This window comes from Phalangium opilio, unplaced genomic scaffold, assembly GCF_054372755.1.
Source record: "Phalangium opilio isolate 3A_F unplaced genomic scaffold, DU_Popi_V2 ptg000540l_1, whole genome shotgun sequence".
Classification (NCBI taxonomy): Eukaryota; Metazoa; Arthropoda; class Arachnida; order Opiliones; family Phalangiidae; genus Phalangium; species Phalangium opilio.
Window position 1 is genome coordinate 1,461,351 of NW_028324244.1, and position 24,574 is coordinate 1,485,924.

Below are 24,574 nucleotides of genomic sequence, written 5' to 3' on the forward strand. Positions count from 1 at the left end.
AAAGGTAATATTGTCTAGAGATGGGTCTACGTGGGAGTCCCAAATTTCAGTTCTTGCACAGACTGCGTGTAAACCGGATACGCGTCAAAGTCTAGATAAAATGCCAAAGAAGAAAAAAAAATTACTTTTCCTCATTATAAATATAAAAATGCAGCAGGAAAAAAGAAAAAAAGATTCCATGCAGCAGCGCTCGTCAAGAACATCCCTCTTAATTAAAGCTTATCGTCTTTACCGATAATTGCCTGTCTTTTAGTTTTGGAATGAGCCTTTAATTAGTACCGGTAAAATTTTCTCCTAGCTCCGATTTAATCGAGCTATGTATTGAAAGAGAGCGACAAAAATAGAGCTGATGGGAATACGACAAAATGCAGACCTAAATTAGGTTTCGCAACCATTTCGATTCGCATCTGAGATTTTTAAATACCAATTTATATACAGGGTGTTTTTGAACAAGTGTGTTCAGAAATTAAGGGCGATAATGTTCTTTGGCAAATCGAATTTGAATCTAAGTCTAAAATGAAGCTTCTATGATCGATTTTTTCCCTATAAAGGCCAATGTTTTCTAGTTAAGATTGTAAAGAGTATTTTACGGATGACCCCCTTAAATTTAATTAAGAAACTGATTTAGACAATTATTTCTAATTTAATTAATTAAAGGGGTCATCCCTAAAACACTCAAATCGAAATATAACTCGAAAACAGTGTCCCTTCTGTCAAAATTACGATGGAAGTTACATTTTCAACACTAAATTGATTTTCCAAATAACATAACATGATCGCCCTTAAATTCTGAACAAACCTTCCATAAACACCCTGTATACCCATCCCTAAAAGGAGTAAAGCGATTAAAACCTAACTTAAAGGTTGATTTATTCTGTTTATGGTTAAGTTTGAGATACAACTACGATATGCTTGGTTTATTCTTTAAATTTTCTTTCAATGAATTTCACCCTCTCTCTCCCTCCTTGTCATATGCCAATGCTTTACTATTTCGATCGACCTTTTTAAACCATAAACGTTTTTAATTTCCGAAAGTAGATTTTATTTTTTTTTATTTTTGCGATAAATCATATTTTTTCCTTCAATTTGAATATTAATTTTTTATTTCTGGTCTATCAATCAATCGAATGCATCGATAAAATCAAATTTTACTTACAAGTAAAGGAAATAAATTACGAATTCTAAAGCTCAAGTTTAATGTTGGGTTTAGTCGTCGCCTATTAGAGCATCACAAATGTGTGTTTGTAGACGATTATTATCAAAATATGTAAAACCGTTACCCAATCCATACATTTCTATAATATATTTATTTTAATGTCGCTTTTTAAACGTAATACTTAACTTTACTATTAAATCTATTAGCCCGTAACCCGCGAAAGCTTTTTTTGCTTATTTTTAACCCTTCTAAAAAAAGTGGCCCAATTTTATTAATAAACGACACCTATAATTGAAGTTTTAATTCGACAGTATTTAAATAAACCTTCAAAGTAAAATAAAATAACAATAATTTTCAGGTAATTTTTTAAGTATTTTGAAAAGGTATTTTTGTCTGACCCATGCTTGACCCCTCTGTTTTAAACTTTATAAATCTTTCTGAAGATTTAAATTGCATTTTGTGCAATGAGAAGCAAGTAATTGTTTTAAATAACATTTATACCCGTATAATCTGGTTTCCCTCTTCTCAAACGCTTTCCATATAATATTATAATGAGCAGGATCTAGGTGTGTATATGTTTCTATTCCAGAAACTCTGAGGATATAAATTCTTAGACCCAAATTGCAAAGTTTTGACTCTCCTAGGCTAGGTCTGATACCCGTTTCAATTTCTTCGGACCCACTAATTTGGTTTCTACCAAGGCCTAAATTTAGACGGATGTAAAACAGCGCGTGGTTTTCTTTTTTTTTTCTCTCTCTCTTTCCCATTTAATTTTCTTAGTTTCCTTTTTTTTTTCTTTAATCTCAATACTAAACTGCACTTGTTTTCTAGACCATTTAACTAAATGTATGACGGTTAGGCTTAGCTTGTCGCCTTCACGCCCTGGAAGTTTGTGGGTTGCACGCTGCCTTAATTTCGTTGGCTCAAGCCTTGCTTTGAGAAAACTAAAGAATATTAGAATTTCAAAGTGAAAATAGCTTTCATTACACGGAGTATAATCAGGGTTCATACGAACATGGAAAACAGGGAAAACCTGGAAATATCAGGGAAATTGGTGTAGAGGAAAAAAATCAGGGAAATATCAGGGAAAATGAAAATTTCTTCGAAAAATCAGGGAAAATAAATTTTTTTCCAAAAAATCAGGGAAATTAAATAAAGTGAAACAAATACACTTCAGTGGGACCCATAATCTAATTTGGTGCACGAAAAAAATCGTCTTATGACAGTTTAAACGCAAAAATAGCGAGATCACAGTTGATCAAAGTCCAAAATCGTGGAGCTCGCTTCGCTCGCTCAGCAAATAGCAAATGTTTAACTTATTATTTAAAATTAATCCAAATGAATGTTTTGTTCTTGATTTAAAACGGCATCAATTGCTTTGATTTCTGTAATTGAATTTCGCCGTAGACCTTTTATGAGGTGACCTTTCCTTTGACTGGAATTATCTAAGACCATAGATTGAGCTAAATTACGACACTGACCTTCAAAATATCTTTTAAATCGGTAATCTCTGAAAACATTTCATTTCAAGTGGCCCCTATTTAGTCACTTTTTGCTTACCATTTCTAAATTAATTAGTCACTTATTCAACTAAAATTGAGCGTATGAGTGAGTATCAGCCCTGGTGTATGGAATTCTGTATTTTGGTACTGTCTATTATAACCTAACAAAGAATGGTAAACATATAATATTTATTTCGTAACCAAAGCTACTGGCAACCACAGAGGCATGAGCCTATATAATGTGGTTGTAGGTATAGTCTGGTTACCCTATTTGAAATTATAACACTCCTCCAATGCAAAAAATGCACCTGGAAATTTATAAGAAGTACTCTGGAAAACCTGGAAATATCAGGGAAATTGGCTTTGGAAAATTCGTATGAACCCTGGACTATAAGCCGCCATTATGAGATTTTTTAACGCCATTTAAGCACGTTCCTCCTTAAATGACGTAGTACTCGCTGCTCCCGCTGTTATTATAGTATTAGGAAGTTATAGAATTGACACCGGGAATTCTTGTTGCGTCTTCTTATTGGTACTGTACTTTTAGGATAACCCTTTAAATAAATAAAGAACCACCCCATTGGGAAGTTCAATATTTTCGTGGTGGAAAAAATAATTCCCAGTGTAACCTCTATAATTTTATGACAGCATTGTTTTTAAAGGGACACTAACAAGTTTTTACACAATTTAGATGCGAAAGCGAACCATATTTAAATTTGTCGGGTCTTTCCCTCTGAACAATGCATTGAATATTTTCCTAAATAATTTTCACTGTTGTTGCTACAAAAACATCCTCCCCACTCTCTCTCTCAGCTTAAACTTCGGTGCAGTGTTGTCAGGCTCTCTTTGAGTCAAGTTGGTCAAGTATTGAGTCAAACTGAACTGCTAGCCTTTCTCTCTGCAATCTCTCGACTTACCAACGTCCTGGCAACACTGGGGAAAAGGCAACTCTGCATAAAACATCTCCATTATAAGGGAAAATTACATAAAAACACGGTAGTTTAAATGTACAAATTAAATACTATGTTTTTTATATATAATATTCAAATAACATTTTTTCATCCGCACGTAATCGAATTAATTTTACCCTAAATTCCCCATCACACACACACACACACTCACACATCGTGTTCTTCTTTTTTTCCGTGTTATTTCCGTCGTTGGCTTCCTACTTCCAAAGAGAATGACGCGATCAGCCTGAAAAACTTTCGCCCTTGTTACCCTTCGTCAAGGTTGTACGCCAATTTATTTTTTTTTCAAAATCCTAAAAAGAAAAAGAAAAAAAATAACATAACTGATCCCCTTGAGCTGGGTGTCACAGACCCTAGAGGCATTTACATCGCGCTTCAAATAATTCTACTACGGAAATAACTTTACCGTTGCTTCGGGGGGTGTCGTCGTCTTTCTTACACTAGAAACTACTAAAAATTCCGACAAATTGATAATTTGAATCTTCCTCGTGTGTTGAGTTTTTCTAAATGCCCATTCAGACACTCGCCATGGTACGTTCATTTCCCTGTAAAGACGCGAGAGCAGACGACTTGAAACCAGTGGCGTTTATTGTGAATTTTTGAACCAAGACTTTTGAATACTAAAATAGCTGCTCATCCAAAATGAATGTCAAATACCGCGCCATTAATCCTTTGACTTTTCATAAATATCGTCTGCTAAAGCGTAGCTCACTTGATCACGCGTCAGTAAGGCATGATCGATTGAGCTATGGCTGCCATCTCGACACTTCACTGCAGCCGACGAAATTGAAAATTTTTAAAACTAAACCCACATGCACGAATCTTTTACGTAGTCGTTGACACGTCTCTAACTAATTTAGCGATCAAAGCAACTTCACCAACATGAACGGAAGATTTTAGTCTACAGTCTGAATGGGCCTTTACGCACTACAACCGCCACCACCACCATCACCTCGAGATTCCCGACGCGTTACATAACGACATATTTAATTTCCAAGAGCGCCTTTAGGCTGCTTAGGTAAGAGGACGTACAAATTCTTAGAAATTGTAAATATGTTTTACAATGTTAGTAGGATTTTTTCTTTATTATTTCTTTCAATAATGTATACCCTCAACAAACCAATCAATTTTTAACTTAATTGTCGCTAATGATTGTTTTACCGGTTCAATTTTATTACTACCACAAAAAGGCCGCCTATGTTACTTCCGTTTTGACAATCCCACGGTTTTTTTTAATTTTAGAATTATGTTTTTAAATTAATAATTAACTTGAAAAAATAGCAAATTTATTAGGAAGTGATTTAAGTTAGTTACGTCATTTAGACCCAGTTTATATTTAAACTTAATAAAAATACATTACGATAATAATAAATATTATTATCTCTCAGCCCCAGTTTTATATACTTAGCTTCATAAGTTTATAAGTGATATGTTCAACCATAAGTATGACGACACTACCTATACTTCGTAATGCTACTGTGAGACTTACAGCTCGAGCTAGTTCTAGCAGAACGACGGAAGCGAGAATTGAAGTACTACACTCGGATGGTTAATTAGTTTTGCAGGGCTTCCATCTGGTCCTATTTAGTCTGTACTAAGCCTTTGACAGCGCCAAAACCCATCTAATCTATGGCCTACCTCATTAACTTCATGACAAGCTCCAGTTTATAACCAGTCTCAAACTTATGGTGAACATATCTTATAAACTTATGTAGCTTCGGTCACGCTATCCGGGACTAAGAGATCGTTATAAAGTCGTTATTACGAATTTTATTCAAATTTAATTCATTAAATATAATTAAATTTAAAATTCCGGCCAGAACAATTCCTCTAACCGTTGTTTAGAGTTAAAATTTATTTACAAACTAACATAACATATGCATAAGTAAACAATAAACAGCCCACCTCAATTCATTCAGTGACCATGAAAATTAGGTTTTGTATTTTTTTCTCATCTTTAACATAAAATAATTCATATATATAAATAAATAAATAAATAAAGATAATGTGGTTTACATTAGAATCCGCAATCGATGAATAGTTTCAACGGTTACATCTCTCGCTAATCGCTTCGGTTCAGTGACTTCACATTAAATCTGGTCCCTAAATTGCCTCTTAATAATAAATATAGGCCTACAGCTATATATTTGAAAAAAAAAAAATTAATTTCTTTGATTCTTGAATTAAGAAGAAAATAATTTTTATAAATGAAATTATTATTTCCTATAATAAAATATTAAAGGTGAACAGAAATGGTTTTATAAAACATTAGAAAAATTGCCCTACATGCCTATATATATATGCAAATTTTTAACCATATCTTTAAAGGATATATGAAACTGTTTAAGCTAAATTCTTCTCCTTTAAATTGTTTGTGATGGGAATTTACAAAAATTTCTTTTAACATTTCACAGTAACTTTAAAGATACTTAATTCATCTCGAGCCTTTTATTCTTTTTATTAAAAATCTTTAAATAATACGATTCAAACCGTTTTTGTTTTAAAACAGTACAAAAAAAATTAGGATTTTATTTCTGGCCAGCGATAACAATTAGGTAGAGTTCAAGTTTTTTTTGGAAATCTCCTCCCCTTGAATTTCTTTGTATTCCAGGAATAATAAAAAGGATTTTTATAAGAAAAGAATTTAAATAAAGAAAGATACGCCCATGAATAATAGCTAGCTAGCTGCGAACAGGAAAAAGAAAAATAAGAAAGATTTAATAATTTCTTATATAACCGCATTTAAAAACGTGAGAAACTAAATTTTATTGCGTTCGCCTTTGAATTCTATTCTTCAAAAAGAATTAAAAAAAAAATAAAAAGAAATCTCAATCGATATCCTATAGATATTTTTGATCTTAATACATATATTCAAGTTTCATTGTTTTGATCAAAAATTCTAGGCCATATACGCTTTCTAATTTATATTTTTTCACGGTTGTATTAAACACAATTTTTATTTTATTTCTTTTTTTAATTTTTATTAGCTTGGTCTGGCTCTCCAGACTTAATTAATAAGCTAATTATAATTTATTCAAGAACCATGCAATATAAGAACTCAGAACGTTAAAAGTTATCTATACAATCTTAGTTTGTATCAATTTTCATGCAGTTTTATTTCATATTTTAAGAATGTAACTTTATATATTGAAAACCATAAGTTCATAAGATATGTTTAATTATAAGTTTGTCACTGGTAACTTAGAAACTTTAGCTTGTCATTAAGTGAATCATTTGAATGAGATAGGTCATAGATTAAGCCACGCCTGGTCAGGTGCTGTCAAAGACTTAGTAATGCATACTAAATAGGAAGATGGAAGTCCTGCAAAACTAATTCTCGCTTGTCGTTCTAGAACAAGCTCTAAGTAAGTCTCTAGGATTACGAAGTATAGGTAGTGTCATACTTAGCAAGGAACATATCTTATATACTTATGAGGACACTTATAAGGAGACGGGGGATCTTGATTGCCCGATGGTGTTAGTTAATATGCAAGACGCGATATTAAAAATATTTCACGTTGAAATTGCAGTATTATCAAATGTAATTAAAATGCATTTAAAATGTGAAGCTTCTATATTTTGTCCGTATGGAATAATTAAACTGGGACGAACTTGTATAATTATTTAGCTTTTCTTATCTTAAATATATAGGAACGCGTTATAAAGGGGATGGTCATTGCCTCAAATTAGGTTAAGAGATTCCAGTAATTAGCTTAAATGTATAGCGGCCAGAGTTTAATGAGATGTTTTTTTAAATAGCAAGTACTATAAATTTTCCACGAAGCCAATGTATTATTAACTTATATAAAGGGGAGGGTTTGATTAGCCCCAATAAATGAATATTTCTCTACCCATTGTTTACCTATAGTCAAATGAGAATATTTATATATATATTTACTTCGCCATATTTTTAATTGCTAATTATAGATTGGAGTCTCAAGAGTCTGTAACGTTACGTTTGGGGTGTTTATGGTCCATAATTGGTGCAATAGCTTAAACCTCTGTTTATTATTAGTACCGCGTTCTAAAAATAGGCTAATTTGCATACGAGTATTTTTATTATCAGGAATGATCGGAATAAAAAAATGTAAGAGAAATTTAAATGGCCATTTTCCAAGATGGCATCCAAACCATTGGACGAGTCGCTTCAGTATTTTAGCACGTTAATAACACAGTGGTCATTATAGTATGTACTAATTCTCAAAATTTTCCAACAAATGGCAGCCTAATTATCAAAAATTATTATTGTTATAATTATAATATTATATTTATTTTAATATAATGTTTATGCGGTACCTATTTTCATAACATTTGAAGAAGACTATGAAATACATTGTTTCCCATGTTATTTCTATGGGAAAATTTTTCATCAAAGACTCAAAACCTTCGAATTATCTGAATTATTTATTGAAATGAAAACCTTAATTCCCTAGCAACTTTTGTTATTTTTTATATTTAAATTAATCTAATGGATGTATCATTTTGAAATTTTAACCACGCACTAAGAGCCTGGATTGTAGTTTTGCGTAATTGTTTCAAAACAGTAAACCCAATACTAAAAAAAAATATTACATTCAATTAAAAAACGATCCTCATACATTAAAATCAGTATATAAAGTAGACAAATATTTATCTATATGGGAGCTAAGGTCCAACCAAATTGGTTTTATCTTTGTTCGGTTTGGCCTGGCCGAATTTAGCTTATATATCGTTTTATCTGCGTTTAGTATGGGATGAGAATAGGCGGTCAGATTGACCGGGATCTCACCCTCCTACCGTGAGAGATAGAAAAAGATCATGAGATAGAGAAGAGATGGAGAAGAAGTTAAGGCCTGTTCAGACGATACAGCTTTTACTCAACTAGATGGGCCAAAAAATTGAGGCAGCTAAAATTGGTCAGTGATAAATTTTTAATTTGATTGGTCGTTCAACTTTTCCAACACGTTGTTCACACGTACCAACTTGTTACCTTGACTCATCTAAAGGCCTTTTCAGACGGTACAACTTTTGACTCAAACTAGATGGTTCAAAACGTTGAGTCAGCTAAAATTGTTCAGTGATAAATTTTTTATTTGGTGATTCAACTTGTGTAACCAACTTCTGTCTAACTGAGTCAAAATGTTGTGTATCGTCTGAAAGGGCCTTGAGTTGCAGGGATGCAAAAAAATACCAAAGAAAGCGATGTTTTTTATTTCATTTCTTTTCAATCTTCTCTCTCTCTCGCTCGCTCTCTCGTGTATAAAAAGACTCTAAAGATACCGTGAACGCGGCATGAACGCAAAAGTTAGTTTTGATCTCCTGTGCTGAGCAGTTAAATTAAGGCCATTCGTGATCATGCGAACTAGAGTCAAAGATGTTTCGAAAAGAAGAAGAAAAAAAAACGATAGTCCTTTTATTATTTATTACGCGATCGTGGGGGTGGATGGGCTCGTTTTATCTTAGGAAAATTTATATTAAAAAAAAAATAAGGCCGTAATTTCACCCCTAAAAAATGTATCAAATATATTTTTTATTCATTTCTTTCGTGGGATACTGGGTCTGAATTTTATTGGTTGAAAAAAAAGGGTATTTTCTACGCTATATAGGGCATCCCATTCCATTCCATTTAGGCCTAACGTAAATAACCATACGTTGTTGTTTAGTGCATGTATAATTTTAGAATGAATTAACTATTCCCATAATATTATCAAATTTAAACATTAAAAGGGTTAAACTCTAAAGTTACGCGTATCTCGGTTACATTTTGTGGCTATCATCCATGCCAAACACACAAGTTCATGTTATATCTTCCATAAGTTTGTTACTGGTTACTGAGGGGTTGTCATGAAGTGAATGAGGTAGGTCATAGATTCTCGTGTCAAAGGCTTAGTGCAGACTAAATAGGAAGATGGAAGTCCTTCAAAACTAATTAACCAACCGAGTGTAGTCTGCAATTCTCGCTTCCGTCGTTCTACTAGAACTATAGCTCGAGCTGTAAGTCTTCGGTAGCATTACGAAGTATATAGGTAGTGTCATACTTATGTTAGGAACATATCACTTATAAACTTATGGCTAAGATTTGGGATGTCCGATAAAACAATTTTCTCCGAAACAATAGAAGGGGTTAGAAAGACAATTCTATTAGTTGTTTATTGTTTAGACGCGAGGCGTTATTTGTCGCGATCTTACAACTGATCATTAGACGATACAAATAAAAATAACAATTTAGTTTTCTATTGTATCAAACTTTCTTATCATTGTTTTGAATATATTAAGAAAATCCCGTCAGGGATTTTCTATTTATACTCAATCCGAAATCGTAATGTTAAACTCTATGGAGCTTAACATTATGAGGTGGAAACATTTTCGCGACCAAGGGGGTACACTTTTTTCACAGCCTAACTTTACAGCACTAGCAAAGGCTGAAAAGGTATAGTATCTCATTTCTCGTAGTGTAAGGTTAACTTGGCCTTTTTGTATAGGTTTTAAAAATAAATATTTTAAACCACGTGCTAGCTCACGCGCCAGCACGCGCTGCATTTCAATTAAAGTTTCAATTCAAATCTCGCGCTTAATTTCACCATTTTGATTCTCTAAGTAAGTTCACGTGATTTTTTTAAAACTTTTTGGGCCTAATTTTTGTCTTTGTAAGCCTAACGTTAAATGATCACAAAGAAATAGTAGGAGAATTTTTATAATTTTCACATGGTTTCAACGAATATTTAGCATAGTGTGTTTTTATACAGTGCATTGTATTATCCGACCATTCCAATTTCCGAATGCAAGTTACGATTTAGTGAAATACTATATAATTAGTCTTAAAAAATTGGACGAATGAGTTTCACTATTCCAGAACTAATTTATTCCCAAATAACGTTTCTCCCCAAAAAGGGACAGATATTATACAAAAACGAGTTTTGCTTCGCAGTCCTTAAAAAACTGCATTTATACACAATCCGCGGCACTTTTTCAAACCCACAAAGGGCCAGAAATTAGTAATTATTTTATGTATTGCAATTTGAAATTAAGTTTAATCAATATGAGAAATTTGGTTTTAATTGCGAAGTTCAAACATTTGTTATGATTAGAAATTTTACAACAAAAACGGGTATAAATGCGGCGTTTCGGAACAAAGAGCTAAATCAAGGACGATTATGAGTCGAGTTCGAATTGAAGTTTAAAACGTATACAAGATGTATGATAAATGTCAGAAATACGACACTGCATTTTAAAGCCACAAATCAGAATGAGGGACCTCATTTTAGGAGTAGTAAAGCGACATTTTACTCGAAATAAGTGTTCTTATCTCTTCCACCCTGAAAAACTAAAATGTTAAAAGCTCATTTTCTATTTTTTCGCTTTAATTATTTGAGAGGGATAAGTTTTTAGGGGAACAGATTCTATATAATTTCATACGTGAAAATCTAAGCTCCCTTTATCTCGAAACGCCGCATTTATACCCGTTTTTGTTGTAAAATTTCTAATCATAACAAATGTTTGAACTTCGCAATTAAAACCAAATTTCTCATATCGATTAAACTTAATTTCAAATTGCAATACATAAAATAATTACTAATTTCTGGCCCTTTGTGGGTTTGAAAAAGTGCCGCGGATTGTGTATAAATGCAGTTTTTTAAGGACTGCGAAGCAAAACTCGTTTTTGTATAATTTATTCTTTCGTGACTTTTGGTAATAACCACAATTTAAGCCTACAGGCCTAGGCCTACATTTGTTATTATTTCCTAAGCCTAATTCTATTTATTAAACAAAGTTTATTAAACACGTGATTTATTCACGAGCTCCGAGTAACGCGCCAAAAAATTAATGAAATAAAAATAGCTGTTATTTTTTTTTCATGACGTAAACTGTATGGAGAATTTCGAAGAAATATTTAATTGAATATCCGCAAATTTTAAGCGATGCCACGTCACGTGTTTTACTTTATAGTTCCGAGTATGCTGCATGGGAAAAGGTAAGGGGAGAAGGGGGTCTGACTGATTGGTACTGAATTCCAGTGGCCCATATCCGAAGCATATAAAATGCTGCGGCGAATCGATGGTTAACTGCTGCCCTGGGACATGATCCAACTCGGAAATAAATTCAATTTGAAAGAACCTTATTTTTTGGCTTGCTTCTCTCCTCTCTCTCTCACCCTCACCCATCCCTTTATCTTTGACCAGAAAAAAATACACGCTGCGTAGACCCAAAAAAATTCCAAATTTCCTGGCCTTTTCTCCTTAATCTAATAAAGACCAAAGTTCCCCTAAATATTTAACCGGTATTACGTATTCACTCCCGGATCTAATTAGCTTTTAAAGGGATACTGGATAGTACTGAAAGATTAAATTGTTTCTTTCACCCTTTTTCACAATATTGGTTGCAATTTATTTAATCAGAATTAATTTTAGAAAATCAATAAATAGTTTTTATTTTAAATATAAAATTTCAATAATGAAATAATTAGAGTATAGGCCTAATTGTTTTGGATCATAATTGAGTTAAAGTTATTACTAAGGTCATAAGTTTATAGTATACAGGGTGTTTTAGATAAGTCTGTCGTAAGTTAATCAGAAACAAACACTTCTAAGTCTTAGTTAAATTTCAAACTAAAAGAAAAATTCGATATCTCTTAATATTTGGGTTATAAAATGATTTATAAAACTTTTGTTAATATAAAATTCGTGAAAGTATTAATTGCTTATTAAGGAAACGAATGTAGTGTTGGGAGAGGAGGGGTAAAATTCCAGTGGCGTTCAAGCTACTATTACTACTAAAATCATTTATCTCATTAATTATTTCACGATGAATAGATTTATTAATCAAAACTATGGATGCGTGCTTCTATGGGTTGGGCGGTCGTGCTGAGATTTGAGTACTAGCCTAATCATTTTTGCTTGGCGCATACGGCTTAAGCCTCGTAATGAATAAACCATCCTTATCATCATAAGCTCATAAGATATGTTCCATCCATAAGTTTGTCCCTGGTAACTTGGAAACTGGAGCTTGTAATTTTGAAGTGAATGAGGTAGGTCATAGATTCGAGGTAAAGCGAAGACGCCTGGTGAGGTGCTGTCAAAAGCTTAGTAATGCAGACTAAATAGGACCTAGATGGAAGTCCTGCAAAACTAACCATCCGAGTGTAGTACTGATCAATTCTCGCTTGTCGTTCTGCTAGAACTAACTAGCTCGAGTACTGTAAGTCTCTCAGTAGCATTACGAACTTGTATAGGTAGTGTCATACTTATGGACGGAACATATCACTTATAAACTTATGCTGTCATTAACAGAGAGAGAGATATATATACGATACGATTAATAAAGGTTACAGAAATCATGAAATTGCCTTTATCGACCGTCGCGGCAAAGCTATAGTCGATTTGATTTCATCAGGAGAAAATGTTATTTCGCAAAATAAGGTATGTTTTGAATGTATAGTTGGGGTATCCGTATGTACGAATACTTATGTTCGTATTGTGAATAGGCGTTATACCGCGAAGGGATTTGGGATATAGCATCTTCTCTATACAGTCGTTATTGTCACGGTGGCTCGGTCCGGCTTTCATTTGAACTCCCATTTCTATACGCCCTATCAAATTCGACCAAACCCAAGAGTCAAACGAGGGTAAAATTCGAATGTAATATCAAATTGAGTATTCTAGAGACGAGACGACTTCTCTTTTGTTACAATTTCGGTACGAGACGAAATAGACCCGATTCGCCTTTGGAATTTATAATGGGGAAACAATTTTCTTTTCTATCCTAGCTAAGCCTAACAAAAGTTGTATTATATTACGTAACGTGTACTCCTTGACGCCATTATTTTTAGCATAGTTCCTTTTTATTTTCTTTCCCCTATATGGGAGTGTATCTCTATTTAGTTCATGATTTATAGGCCAAGTTTGAAACGTTTTCAAGCATTGATAAATAGTTAAATACTCAAAGAAAAAGAAAAACAAATTGGAACTTAAGCCTTGGCTTTGAAATAAGTAGATTATTATAGGCCTATTTCTTCCGAGCGTTTCGGTTTCTTTTTTCTTTGCGCAATACCGGAAAGTTAGACCCCGGTGATTAATACGATTTTTTATACCTTATAAATTCTACCATAAGATATCTTCCATAAGTATGACACTACCTATACTTCGTAATGCTAGAGACTTATTGTATAAATTCTACCATAAGTTTATAAGTGATATGTTCCTACCTTCGTAATGCTACTGAGAGACTTACAACTCGAGCTAGTTCTAGCAGAACGACAAGCGAGAATTGAAGTACTACACTCGGATGGTTAATTAGTTTTGCAGGACTTCCATCTAGGTCCTATTTAGTCTGTTTTACTAAGCCTTTGACAGCGCCTCACCAGGCCTCCCTCGCTTTACCTCGAATCTATGACAAGCTCTCAGTAACCAAAGATTAACAAACTTATGGAACATATCTTATAAACTTATGATTCTACTAAATCGACTCATGTCAGATCCCGCTGACATGTAAAAATGATAAACATAAACTCCCTTTTTACGTATTGTACATTTTTTTCATCCATCACAAACTGGGGGTATGAAAGAAAAAAATATACAGTTAAAAAAAAAAAGCAAAACAAATGCCAGTATTTTCGTTTTCGTTCAAAGTTTATTCTTTCTTTTGCCTAGCTGATCTTGATCCATGTCCAACTTTGAAAATTAATTCTGTTGTCCATTCTAGACCGCAAGCCATTAGGACAATAGACAAAGTATCGTTTTCGTTGAGAGAATTTCTTTTTAGAGAGAAATAGAAAACACCCGTACCTATTAAAATAAATAAATAACAATAAAAACAATGAGAAAACTTCGCGTCATTGTAAATATTGGGATAAACCGACGACCTACATTTGTTATTGAAGTTATTTATTCATCCGACCAACCATTTTACTATTCAATATTTCAATTTAAAATTTATCTAAACGTTTATTTTATTTTTTTCTTGGTCGTTACGGTGCCAACTTCGATAAGAAGAAGCCGGCTTGTATTAACGTAGCCTTGACCTTCCTACCAAAATTCGGAATACTAGGGGAATTAAAAAAATATATAGCCGACTAGAGAGAGAGAGACGCGCGTCGAAGTTGAACGACCCAAAGAGAACGCGGAAGGTGACCATGAAAATGTAAGGCGGATTGTACAAAATCCTGCCACCCCGAAAGACACTCCGAGGCTATATAGTCTTAGGCCTTGGCTTCTTTCTGCTGCCATGTATAAGACTCGAAATAATTTTTCATAGCAGAAACAGTTTCGAATTAAGAGAATGATTATTTTACTCGTGTTAGGCCTAAATGATTATACCTAATTTGTTTTTGAATATTTTCAAGATCAGTTAGCAATGATTATATTGATAATGTGAAATTACAAGTGTTGCCAGACTTTTGTGAGTGGTGCAGTTCAATGAATGAAAAGCTTTTGGTTCTGTTCGATTCAGATCATTCAGTTCCAAACCCGAGATGCCTTAATAACAAATTACTGGCAACACTGAAGAGCGCAGTTAAATTTAAAAAACCTGGGAATGGAATTTTCTCTAGCCGAATTTTTTTTTACCAATTATGGCTAATCAATCTTAAATTTAGATAAATTTAATTTTATGCATAGATTTAGCGAAAATGTTAGGTATTTTAATTTAAAAAAAATCCTGCTCAATTCTCTTAAATTTTTTTTAAACATTTATATCCACTAAAATAAATATAAAATAGGTATGCTTTAATTACTTATTTTTAAAAAGAGTTAATTTAATTTAAATTGTCTTAATCCCTAAAAATATAATGTAAAGTTAAGATGGATAACTTTTGGGGAGGGGGAATTCAAAATTGAGGGATTCGTTCACTAGGACTACCAACCAATTTTCGACAACTAGTTTTTTTTTATATATCAAGTTCCTATTACACAATTTAATAATGCAGAAGATGGCCCGGGGCTAAATATCAAAAACCCTCTTAACCTCCTAAGATTATCACCTAAAATATATCGGTGAGAAAAAAAAAAATTACTAGTCTTCAATATATTAAAAAAAAAAAAAAATAGGAAAACGAGCTATTCCGGTTATCATCCTACATTCTATAAAGTTGGTTAGGCTGGAGTTATTTAAGTTTGACAATAGAGAATGCCGTGTCCTTCAGTAATATATTATTTTATTATATTCTTTTTCAAATATCAAATTTTATCCTATATATATAAATACCGCGTTTGTCTGGTTCATATCGCCCTCAAAGGATTTCTAGATTTACTATTTATTTCGCTTGTCCAAAACCGATGACAAATAGACTTTAGTAATATTGATTTTAAAAGATATATTTAGATTTTACCCTTCCTGAATATTACTGTAGGGAAAATATAACAAAGGGGCAATTGGTTCGTCTTTTCCTTCTAGCATTGATGTATTGTAACTGAAACATTTCTACAGGCGTTCTATGGGACCTCAATGTATTTCTATACACCCTGAATGTTGGCTTTCCTTTAGTGTTTCATTATCGCTGTTTTTGCCAGATGGGTAGGTTCTAAAGTTCGCGACAAATTTTAATTGATATTAAGTTAGATTAATTAAGAGCTTCGCGATACATTGATATTCAATTTTTAATTAGACGAAAAATGTCAGCTGATAAGTGAATTTAATTATTTTAAAATAGCGCCATAGAATATCGTAGGATTTAATTAGCCTCACCGCAATGAAATTAATTTAATTACTAATAATAAAATTAAAGCGGGAACCTATTAAAATTTCGTTTGATCACCTAAAATTAATAAATTAATACCATTCCATGGGATAATAAAGTTCATTAAATTAATTTTAAGTACTTGAATTCAAGAAAATAATCAAATTAGGCTTGGCTACGAGTTTGCTAGTAATATTAGGCTTAGCAACGAATTACCTAGTAAATTTAGGCTTAGTTACGAGTTACCTAGTAAATTTAGGCTTAGCAACGAGTTACCTAGTAAATTTAGGCTTAGCAACGAGTTACCTAGTAAATTTAGGCTTAGCAACGAGTTACCTAGTAAATTTAGGCTTAGCAACGAGTTACCTAGTAAATTTAGGCTTAGCAACGAGTTACCTAGTAAATTTAGGCTTAGCAACGAGTTACCTAGTAAATTTAGGCTTAGCAACGAGTTACCTAGTAAATTTAGGCTTGGCAACGAGTTACCTAGTAAATTTAGGCTTAGCAACGAGTTACCTAGTAAATTTAGGCTTAGCAAAGAGTTACCTAGTAAATTTAGGCTTAGCAACGAGTTACCTAGTAAATTTAGGCTTAGCAACGAGTTACCTAGTAAATTTAGGCTTAGCAACGAGTTACCTAGTAAATTTAGGCTTAGCAACGAGTTACCTAGTACAATTATGCTTAGTTACGAGTAACCTAGTAAATTTATGCTTAGTTACGAGTTACCTAGTAAAATTAGGCTTAGCGACGAGTTACCTTGGCCTTGGCCTTAGAATTAAGAGCTACCACACAAACACTATCTCCGAAAAAATCTCAAGTTAAATTTTTCAACCTAAAACCCTCCATTTGAGAATTTAAAAAGAAGAAGATAAAAAACTTATTTTCGTTTTTCACTTGTTTACCCATAAAATAATTGGGTTTGTAGCGTGAGCCGCGTCTCTAGGGGGCCCCGTTCTTTTTACCATGCGGTGATGAGAAAAAACTTTAAAGAAAAAGCACGCCATGATCTTTCAGATCTTCTGTACTCTATAGTGTGTCTTCAAGAATTTCTTAGCATACAAGAGCCGGGCATGCCACGCAGAACCTATAGTACCATTTAAAGAATAAAGTCTGGTTTTGAGAGGAGAGAAGAGGGTAGGAGGTTTTAAGTCCCGGTGCTGGTGGTAAACACGCCAGCAGACGCTTGTGTAGCTCGGCTTGGCGGTCAAGGCCAAAGAGAATCTAGAATTTTTTTTAAGGGGTCAGAAGTAGGTAACGCTTACGATGCCTCGGGGAAAACATAGCTGAAATACTAAAATATACCTTATATACAGTAGAAAAATATATTGGGCTTATGCTTATGTTTAAATTTAACGAATCATTGCCTTGGAAGTGTCTCAAGGGGTCTTAATAATATTAACTTTGAATGGGAAATTTCATGGTTGCCCTAATATTTATTTATTGGCTTTTTCAAGTTCAACAGACGCCGGTATAGGTGGTATTAAAGCGGAATAAGCGTCTTTCTGGGGTGAAATTTTTACCGTGTTTCCGTTCAATGAATATAGCTAATTATAACAAGAATATTAAACTTTCACTATATTTAAATATAATTGCTATTTTATGGCGTGAACTCCATGAAAAGTTGGTGATGTATAAATTAGTTTGAACTCAAGGCCTAACTGGTGTGGTTTTGAAATGGTTTTATGCTGATTATTCAAGAGATAATTTAATGAATTCATGGAATGTCTGGATATGGATGGATATTGGGTCCGTGATTCACTAAACATTCTTAGGATTTTTTTTTATAATCGCGCAATTACGCTAACTTAAACGTGTTAATCCGGGGGAGGTTTTTACTTATTTTAAATTTAAAGAACTAGGCTAGGTTTTCTACATTTGAGTCATGAATGAAGGTGATAAAAAGGGGCCAGAAATTTATTGAACAAAGTAATGCCTGCTTGCACGTTAATAAAACGTTTCAACAAACGTATGAAAAATTAAAATATTTTTAGGGGTTACCGATGAAGAATTATATTTGTAGGTGTGTGTATGTGTACCTTTTTTTTCTTAATTCGGAAAAGGTAGGTATTGGAAAGGGGGGGGGGGAATTTAAAACAAAAATTTAGTTTGAACGACAATTCGGGTCACGTTAACAGTGGCGTCCTCACTTCTGTTTTAAGCTCCGCCTTAAATTCTATGCCGAGTATTTAACATCGTGTTTGCTAAGAAAATCTCGAAAAACAGATTGAAACGCGTTCGGTTGTGGAATAATTTTTTTGTTGCTTATTCCTAATAATTTCTTACTAACTTTTCTCGGGATAAAAGTTGGATTGAGAAAAAAGAAACTAATTTTAACTTTTAAGTTTACGTGAATTACGGTATTTTAGTGCCAAAAATATTCTACTACTCTCTGGACTAACGTTTCTAACTGTGCCTGTTTTTGGATATTTATCGATTTTGTGATTTTTTTTTTGTGTGATTTTTCTGTTTTTGTTTGCTACTGAAAAGGTGAGATATTTTTCAATTTATTATTTCGAATTTTTGGGTTTTGGGTTTTTGGTTTTATTTATTTCAAGTATTGGAAAATATTATTAGAAAGATTAGGCCAAACTGAAATATTTTTAGTTAAGGGTAAAAGTATCTAAAAATATGTTAGAAATAAATTCTGAATGATTTCAAACTTGCAATGTGGATAAACAATTTCCCAACGTATGCTTATGGTTTTAGTTAGTTTCAAACCACAAATTCCCAGCCAATTTTACATATTTTCGTTTACTGAAATCATATAGAGTTATTTTTTTAACAAAATATTGTTAAATATGTTCTATAATACCTTTCTTTCGCGTGAAAGTTAAGTAAGTGAGTGTCAGACTCAGAAGCTAGGTTTCATTTTGATAACACGGTTGTAAATCGTAATTGAGAAAATGTATCTTTAATTGAATATTGCATTGCGTTAGTATAAATATTTTATTTTCAATGCCGGTATGAATTTTATCCTTCCCAAGATGCGAAACCGCACCATATCTCTCTTTTATCTTAAAATAAATACCTCGAGAAAGACGGCGGTTAGAAACAAATATCATCACAGGTAGAGTTAGACCTTAGCGGGGAGGGAGTCTAAAAAAGTGGGGAAACTCGGTATAAGAGAAGATAAAGAGGCAAAAATCTTCCTTATCCCCGATGGCGTTTCGCGAGGGTCGCTCGCTCTTCCCCTTGAAAAATCTATTTCCGCTTTTTTTCCGAATAACCGGGTCACCGATTCACGGTCAGGTTTGTGACGTCACAACCCAGACTCCGGTATTGGGTAAAGATCTTCGAAATTAAGTTAGTCCCACCCTTCATTCCCCCCAAACTCTCCAAGTTCAGGGACGCTAGGATGGGGATGGGGGGGTTGACGCTGTTGATGCAAACAGGGAGGGGGGGGGGGTTAAAGGGGTCTTGATTACGCCCCCCCCCTAAAATGTACCCATCGTTACTTATTTTACTATAAGGTATCGAGGTCTCTCGAACCGCCTTTTCATTCACATCTCGTTTCTCTTAGCAAGCGGCCGCATCCCTGGGATTCAGGCATTTGATTTGAAAAAAGAAAAAGAAAAGAAAAAAAGAGAGGCGACGCATTTCCCCTCAGATCAGTAATCATGATCAGTCGTTCGACCTTATTGGTGGTGGTCCTGTCCGCCACCACCGTGGCGTACGCGGCCACGTCCTCGGGTTCCTCTTCTTCGTCTTCGGTGCCATCCACGAAGAGATCCGAAGCGGATTATTCCTCATCGTCCAGCGGTAGCCAACCAGTCTATTCACCATCCGGTTCTTCCGGATATTCCAGCGGTAGCTCTGGTAGCTACGGTTCCGGAAGTTACGGTTCATCCGGTGGATCGTCCAGCGGTTACAGCGGCTCGGGATACGACACTGCCGCTTCGAGTAACAGCTATCAAACCGCCCCCGCTTCCTCATCGCCCTCTCAAAGTAGTTTGTACTATTACTACTATCCTTCTCAAGACAAGACGAAACAGGCCAGTAGCGGTGGAAGTAGTTCCGGTCAATCCCAATCCTCTTCGGATTACACCGCCAGCGCTTCATCGACGCATTCGGCCGTAGCTACCTCCCCAGCGTTGGACAGCGCGTCCAGCGCTAGTTTAGCCAGTGCCCTGTCCAGCGGGGCTTACGGTAGCGGATATGGTTCATCCGGAAGCGGATACGGCTCATCAGGAGGTAGTTACGGAGGCTCTTCCGGTTCTTACGGAAGCCAAGCCGCGGCGAGTACCCTGGCCGCGTCTCTCGCCAATAGCGGCTATGGTGGAGGTAGTTACGGAGGTTCCGGTTACGGAGGATCCTCTTCCGGTTTGACCGGTGGATTCGGAAACGGCGGAGGATACGGAGGCGGAAGCTACGGAGGTGGATACGATGCCTCGGCTTCTTCCGGTTCATACGATACTAGCGGAATCGGTGGATCTTCAGGCGGTTACGACACCAGCGGATTGGGTGGTGGATACGACAGTAGCTCCATCGCCGCCGCTTCCGCTAGCGTTCCAACCTTCGCTAGCAACCCATCCGCTTACCAAGCTCAAGAATCCGCGTACGCAGCCACTTACAACCAACTCGGACAATACGGAGGAGCCGGTCAACAAGGAGGTTACTCTGGAGGAATTAGCGGACCCTATGGTGCCGGAGGTTACGACGCTAGCCACATTCCCGGCTATGGACAATACGCCGCCGCCAGTAGTTACGGATCTGAAGGGGCCGTTGGCGCTACTGGAAAGAAATACGGACTAAGTTCCTTCATCATGCCCATGTTGGCTTTAGCCGGATTAGGACTCTTGATCCCCACAGTCTCTAACCTCAGCGGAAGGAAGAAGAGATCTGCCGGAAACGGAAAGGAAACCTCAACGTCTCAAGGACCACAAGTGTCCGAGTACTTGGAAAGGGTCGGCCATTACTACTCCATCTATAGGTCAGCCGTACAGAGCGAAGAATGCATGAACAGAATCATATGCGAACTAGGAAACGCCGTCGGGGACCTTAGAGGCAAGACGGCGATGTTATCGTAAGTCAATATTATTTACTTTTATTCGGATAGATAGTTAAGGTGAATGAGAACGTCTAGTTTATTCATGAAAGTCTTGATGATATTCATCGTAAATTATAGCTAATCATACAGGCCCCGGTCCTATATTATTATTCTTCTTCAAAATTTTAAATTTTCATTATCAGATTTTTACCTTTTTAAAAACTGAGAATTTTCCGCCTTTAACAAGTTTTCTATACGAAGCTCTTATTTTTTTTACTTTGAGAAAACCCGATCTCGATCCATAAATTAAGCCGTTAGCCATCTGACCTATTTTCCTCTCTCAAAGTCTGAGAGGAGAGAGAGAGAGAGAGAGAGAGAGAGAGAGAGAGAGAGAGAGAGAGAGAGAGAGAGAGAGAAGAGAGAAAGACAGAGAAGCGGAATACCAGCCAGCGCCTGTAGAAATGTTCCAAGCGTATCGCACAGTCGTTATACACGTCAGCGAGCCACCAGGGGTTTGACCCATTTTCTCTGTCTCCCCCTCTTTCTCTCTCTCTCTCTCTCTCTTTGAGTCATTCTCTCTCCGCCCCGCTAGCTCCATCGGAAAAGAGTAGTAGTTAAGAGACAATCTCAATGGGAAAGATCAACGTGATGGAAAGCTAATAGCTTAAAAAAAAAAAAAAACTCGATAAAGCAAAGGCTTAGCGATGTTTTATAAAAGACCTAGAGAGTTTGGGATTGGAAACCACGGGGTACCGGAATATATATTCGATCACGTGATTAGTCTTCGGAAATTCCAAGGCTTTCTAGAGGAGATTGGGAGCGAGTTACATACGTCTGGTTTACTTCTGCCAAGGCCTATACTTAAGCCTAATTCTCGCGTTTAATAATAATGGAAGCGTTAAATTTCTACAAAATTATTTCGATGGCTACTATTACACCCTACTGATTATTCCCAATGGGACACTAGCGAATCGTTTTTATTTATTTCATTTTTATATATTGTTCTTTTTTTTATTCGAAAGTCCAATGGTAACTGAACCTTCGGCCCCATTTTTTAGTCGCAACGCTAGCTAGCTAGTTCTCTTTACGAGCAACGATTTCTACTGTCACATTTATAACAATTTATTTTTTTTTCCTTGGTACTCTCTCCGCTCCGTTATCCTTTTTAGTGTCGTCGAGAAATTCGTCCCTGGTTGGATGAGGCAAAAAATGGGTGTCTTCAAGAACGCCGCTCTATCGGCCGAAACTGGAAAATGCAAAAAGTTTAAGTGCTGATCTTAAAAATATAACGGATCGATTCTTCAACAAAAAAAAAAAAAAACAGAGAAATTCCCAAAACCCTTAACCCTAAAATATTGAAGAGGAAAAAAAAAATCACGTTAATTTTTGATTTAAATCTTAATTAAATCAAAAATTTCGTCATTTTTATAACCCCCTACAGTCCGTCCTGATGCAGTTTTTAAAACAACTAACACACGTCCACAATATCAAACTTGTGGCTGTTGGTAAAAACTTTCAAGATAAACGCGGGAACTATTTTTAACTATTAAATGAAGAACAATAATAATAATCATTTACCGGAATGATAATTATGTATTTTCAAAACGTATATAATATTTTGCCGAGAACAAAACGTAATGTAAGAAAAAAAAACCTAACGAATTAAGATGACGCGGTACTAAAGAAGATGCAAAACTAAAAATAACAACAACTCGACTTTCCAGTTTTGGCGGGAACATTTGGCGGGATGAGAAAAATCACGTGAAAATATTTCAAAATCCCCTCTCCCTCCATTCTTCCCCCCTACCCTCCCCCTGACCTAAAGCGTTTTTACGACGTTCTAGAAAACTTTTCTAGAAACACATCAGTATACCCCTCAGTAAAGGGTAGTATATTTTTGTACCAAAACACCACCTCCTAGAATTCAACAGACCCTTAAAAAGAAAACACGTTCGTTTCCGGTTTATGTTTTTAATAAGAAACTGCAACTTTGGATGAAATAGAGTTCACGGTTTAAAATATATATTTAAATATCTTCCCCCCTCTCTCTCTTAACTCCCCTCCCCTTTTTTTCTTAAATTTAAAAAAAACACACGTAATATTATATTATTATTTAAATCCGGCTTGGTCCGGAAGGCATTTTAGTACCTGGTTCTTCAATAAGAAAGAATAAATATACCATATAAGAGGTGGTAGTTTAAATTTAGGCTAAAGTTAAAAAGAAAAAAAAAATTTAAATTACTGACTGGCGTCTGGTCTGATGGAAGGAATGGTCTTGTAATTGGAAAAAAGAGTGTCCTCCCCCCTTTTACCATTAGGAAATAAGATACCAGAAACCATATCGTATATTTTACCATTTTTTACCCCGTCTATAATAATAGGAGCATTAACGTTATTAGGGTAAACACAAACAAAAGAACAAACTTATTTATAAAATCGCGGAAAACTGTTTATGGAATTGAGCGCGAATAATCAGTCTACTTTGTATTGTTATTATACACTTTTTTGTGATTGTACTATTCGCGTTTTAACACAACCAATTTTACACGTATTAACGTGTAATATTATTATTATTATTATTATTATTTTCCCTTCACGTATCATTTTTAATTAACTTAATTATTATTTTACCCGTCCCCTCTTCACTGCCCCCCTTTACTTAATTAATCTCTAATCCATTAATTGCTATCTCTAACGCCATTACGCGATTTAAGTTGAACGGGATTTACAATTATCGTTTCTTGTCTAAATTTTTAATTCAAATTTCTTCCCGTATTCAATTTAAACGCGGAGAGTTAGTTTAAATTATGGATTTCATTTAATATTATAATAACAATAATACTTTAATATTAGGATCTATTTGAAATCAAATCTTTTGATCATCTTTTTTTTTTATTTTTATTTTTGAAGAAAACAAATCAAAATAGTATTTCCCACGGAAAAAATATTCTTACGATTTTTTTTTTTTAGAAACCCTTTTTTGCCAACTTAATTTCATTTTCGCTCATTTTGATTCCCCCTCCAAACCATATTTAACCTTCTGGTAAGGATTGAAGGTTAATTAATCCAACGATAGAGCGATTAATAATTTTTTTTTTTTAAATTATAGTCTTAACGTCGGTAGGGATTTGTAAAAACATTTTTACAATTATCCCTCGCTCCCCACCCAAGGATATTCTATTATACCCTATTTATTTGTTGCGCGATTATTTTTGCTGTGTATAGATTATTCCCAATAATAAAAAACATTTACATAAACGAAATATTGTTGTAATTATAATCTTTCAAATTCTAAAATAGGTCAATAGA

At 34.7% G+C, this 24,574-nt stretch overlaps 1 protein-coding gene across 2 annotated transcripts; it reads left to right on the forward strand.

Annotated features, from left to right (window-relative positions):
* Positions 1-1,310: 1,310 nt before the first annotated feature.
* On the forward strand, positions 1,311-24,528 carry LOC149588565 (uncharacterized). Of its 2 annotated transcripts, none has more exons than XM_089862511.1 (3): positions 1,311-1,514; positions 19,799-21,301; positions 22,435-24,528. In XM_089862511.1, exons 2-3 carry the CDS (start codon positions 19,896-19,898, stop codon positions 22,538-22,540), a joined length of 1,512 nt encoding a protein of 503 aa, XP_089718637.1. In that variant the 5' UTR covers positions 1,311-1,514; positions 19,799-19,895; the 3' UTR covers positions 22,541-24,528. The 2 variants fall into 2 exon arrangements, with proteins under 2 accessions (XP_089718637.1, XP_089718636.1); XM_089862510.1 differs by lacking the exon at positions 1,311-1,514 and adding an exon at positions 18,488-18,765.
* Positions 24,529-24,574: the final 46 nt, after the last annotated feature.